Here is a 3,007-nt window from a genome sequence, read left to right as displayed (position 1 = left end):
TTTTTATTCTTTCCTATAATTAAAAGATAATAATTCAATCTTGATATTTAAGCTCCGTTTGATGTAACTTTCAAAATAGAATTTATTTAAGTAGAGTTTTTGTTAGTAGAATTTATAAGTAGAACTTTCACAAAAAAAAAAAAAAGTATTTGTTTGGTTAACAATGAAATTTTTAATTAAAAATTATAAAATTACTTTTATAGGTAAGCTTTTAAAGTTACATTATAAAATAAATAAAATAAGATTATTAAATAAATAATAAAATAAATGATATTTTAATGTTTTAAAAAAAATTCAACCTCTATTTTTCAAAGTTTAAAATTTGAATTTTTATCAATAGAGATAAAACAACTTATTAATTTTTAAAAATTTTATTAAAATAATTAAATGATAATAAAAATTAAATTTTTTTATAAAATTAAATAAATACTTATAACAAGTTTATATGATTAATTAATTGTTATATATATATTTTGGGGAATGGGTGCCATTTTTGTACCAACGAAAAAAATATTTATTAAATGCACAGGGGCCAATGAAGAACGGCCATTTTCTTTTTCTTTTTTTTAATAAAAATATCCAAATAAAAGGACACGCGTGTAATGTGTATAATGCGGATAAAATCTTATCTTCACAGCAAGCGAATCCAAGTGCATACGGTTTCCGTTAAAATTTAAACAGTCAACGAGAGTAATCACATCAAACGGTTAAAAATGGTGGTCACTGGAAAAACAGATCAGAGTTGACCACATAGAAGCGGTCTTCAGACTCTGTTAAAAGCTAAAGCCAACCCCATCATCTTATCTCTCTCTCTGTTCTTTTCTCTTCTCTTTAAATTTTATTATTTTTAATTTTTCTTCGCACAAAAATCCCAGCATCAAGATTTGTTCTAAATCCTCTCTATTTTTCCTCCTTGAATCCCTCCTCCTCTTGGGAGGCATCATCCAAGGTCAAATCAAATCCCTCTTTCTCTCTTTGTTTTTCTTTTTATCTATAGATCTGATTTGATTTTTTGGAAGTATAAAGTATAAGTCCAGTTTCATTTTCCGTTTGTTTCCCGAGAAACCTTGGGAAAATACATAAAACAGACAAAAGAAAAGATTTTTCAATCTGGGTATTTTCTGTAATTTCATTTTGTGAGGAAAAAATCTTCACTTGGTTTGCCTTAAGCTGATTGTATTTTATTTTTTTTTCAAATTTTGTTTTTGGTGACTAGACGACGGCGTTTCCGGTAATTGATTCGTGAAAACGGAAAAAAAATGAACCGCTGCGCCGTTATGGGATTGGGAGGAGGCTGTGATGAAGAGAGGAGGATGGGTTCAATGATTTGCCCTAAGCCAAGGAGATTAGGCCTCATAAATCCTCCGATTAACGATTCCATTAGACATTTGAAAAGGCCAGCTAGGTAAGTTTTATTTTCCGTCGTAAGTTTTCAATTTTTCTTTTAATCCTTCACGCTTTATGTTCTAATTTTTATTTTATTTTATTTTATTTTTTATTTCTGTAGTGAGTTTGGAGATTCAAAAGCTGGGACTGAACTTCTGGATTTAATTCTCACCAAGGTCCATAAATTTTCTCTCAGCTCCCTCAATTTTGTTTTTTTTTTTTTAATATTCTGTCTATCTTGTTGGATGATTCTCACAGTTTCAGTTATTATTATTATTACTGCTACTAAATCCTTGCGGCTGTGTGATTTTAGGGAGGCTACGGTACAGAAAAGACTGGCAACCAAGTGGCGTCGTCGCCACCTTATTTCTCCGGATCTCCACCATCGAGGGCTTCAAATCCTCTAATACAGGATGCCCAATTCGGCAATGAGAAGTCAGCCCCGCTCACTGCAGCACCGCCATCTCCGTCCTCGCGGATGGGAGGCGGCGGATGCGTGAGGGTGAAATTCGGGCACAAGCCTGCTGCGGTGAGAATTGAAGGGTTTGATTGTCTCAGCCGAGATCGCCGCAATTGCAGCATCTCTGCTGTGGCTTAAGCAAACAATAATCCAAGGCGTTCACATAACAAACCCAATTTTTAGCCTAAAAAAAAATTTTGATTTGAGGAGAAAAAGGAGCAGCAGCTAAAATGGTACTAGTCCTACTATTATTGTATATACAAAGTCCCCAGTGGTGGTTGGTTGGGTGGTGTGGTATTGGTTTAGTCTTTTTCTTTTTTGTGTTGTTCTCATAATAATATTGTGCATTGTAATGAAGTGGGGTTATTATGAGAAGTTAATTTTGAAGAATAAAAATTGGGGAAGAAAAGGGGCAAGTCTCTTTTACCCTTTTATCAAGTTTTTTTTTAAATTTATATATATATATATATTTTGTATATAGAGAGAGAGAGTTGTTTAATCTTTTGTTGGGGGGATGGGGGTTTCAATTGGAAATTCTGTAATATAACAATATGGTGCTTAGTTTGTCAATCTTTAACCATCCTCCTCCGATTTGTAATTGTAATTTGGAGGAAAATTTGAGAGAAGAATGAATGAATGAAATCTTTTTGATTGATTATATTTTTGTTTAATTAATTACTTTTGTGCCTGTTGCTTTGGATGCTGCCTGGCGCCTGCTGCGCGCCTGCCTGCTTTGTGTATATCTTCTTTATTGATGTGGCTGTCTTTTTAATTATTTATCATCTCAATATTCTATTTGATTCATTCAAGCAGAAACAGTGAAGCCAAAAGCATAACAACAGATCGTGGTGGACACGAACATTGGGGCCCATCGTCCATGCTTTTGTTTGTGTGGTGTTTGTCCTCTCTGTCTCTAGTGGGGATACTAATGTTTCTTTTTATCAGCTAGATAACTTGTTTAACTCAGTTAAAATTGAAATTATAAAATCTAAGAGAAAACTAGTAGGATTCACAAAATTATTGTGTTGGCGATTTTGCCCTCCCTCCAACCACCTTATTGACTTTACCCAGAGGTTATGCTCCATTCACATCCAAAGTTTATAATTATTTGCAAACTATGGGTTATATAATTAGGTTCCATATACATCCAACATTTTAACA

General features: G+C 33.0%; 1 protein-coding gene across 1 annotated transcript; it reads left to right on the top strand.

Moving 5' to 3' along the window:
* Positions 1-780: 780 nt before the first annotated feature.
* On the top strand, positions 781-2,504 carry LOC102627691 (uncharacterized). The gene is made up of 4 exons (XM_006485729.4): positions 781-949; positions 1,217-1,405; positions 1,508-1,562; positions 1,700-2,504. Exons 2-4 carry the CDS (start codon positions 1,260-1,262, stop codon positions 1,982-1,984), a joined length of 486 nt encoding a protein of 161 aa, XP_006485792.2. The 5' UTR covers positions 781-949; positions 1,217-1,259; the 3' UTR covers positions 1,985-2,504.
* Positions 2,505-3,007: the final 503 nt, after the last annotated feature.

The sequence above is a fragment of the Citrus sinensis genome, chromosome 3, assembly GCF_022201045.2.
Source record: "Citrus sinensis cultivar Valencia sweet orange chromosome 3, DVS_A1.0, whole genome shotgun sequence".
Classification (NCBI taxonomy): domain Eukaryota; kingdom Viridiplantae; phylum Streptophyta; class Magnoliopsida; order Sapindales; family Rutaceae; genus Citrus; species Citrus sinensis.
Note: the sequence above shows the minus strand (reverse complement) of the source record. Positions and strands in the feature narration are given on the sequence as shown.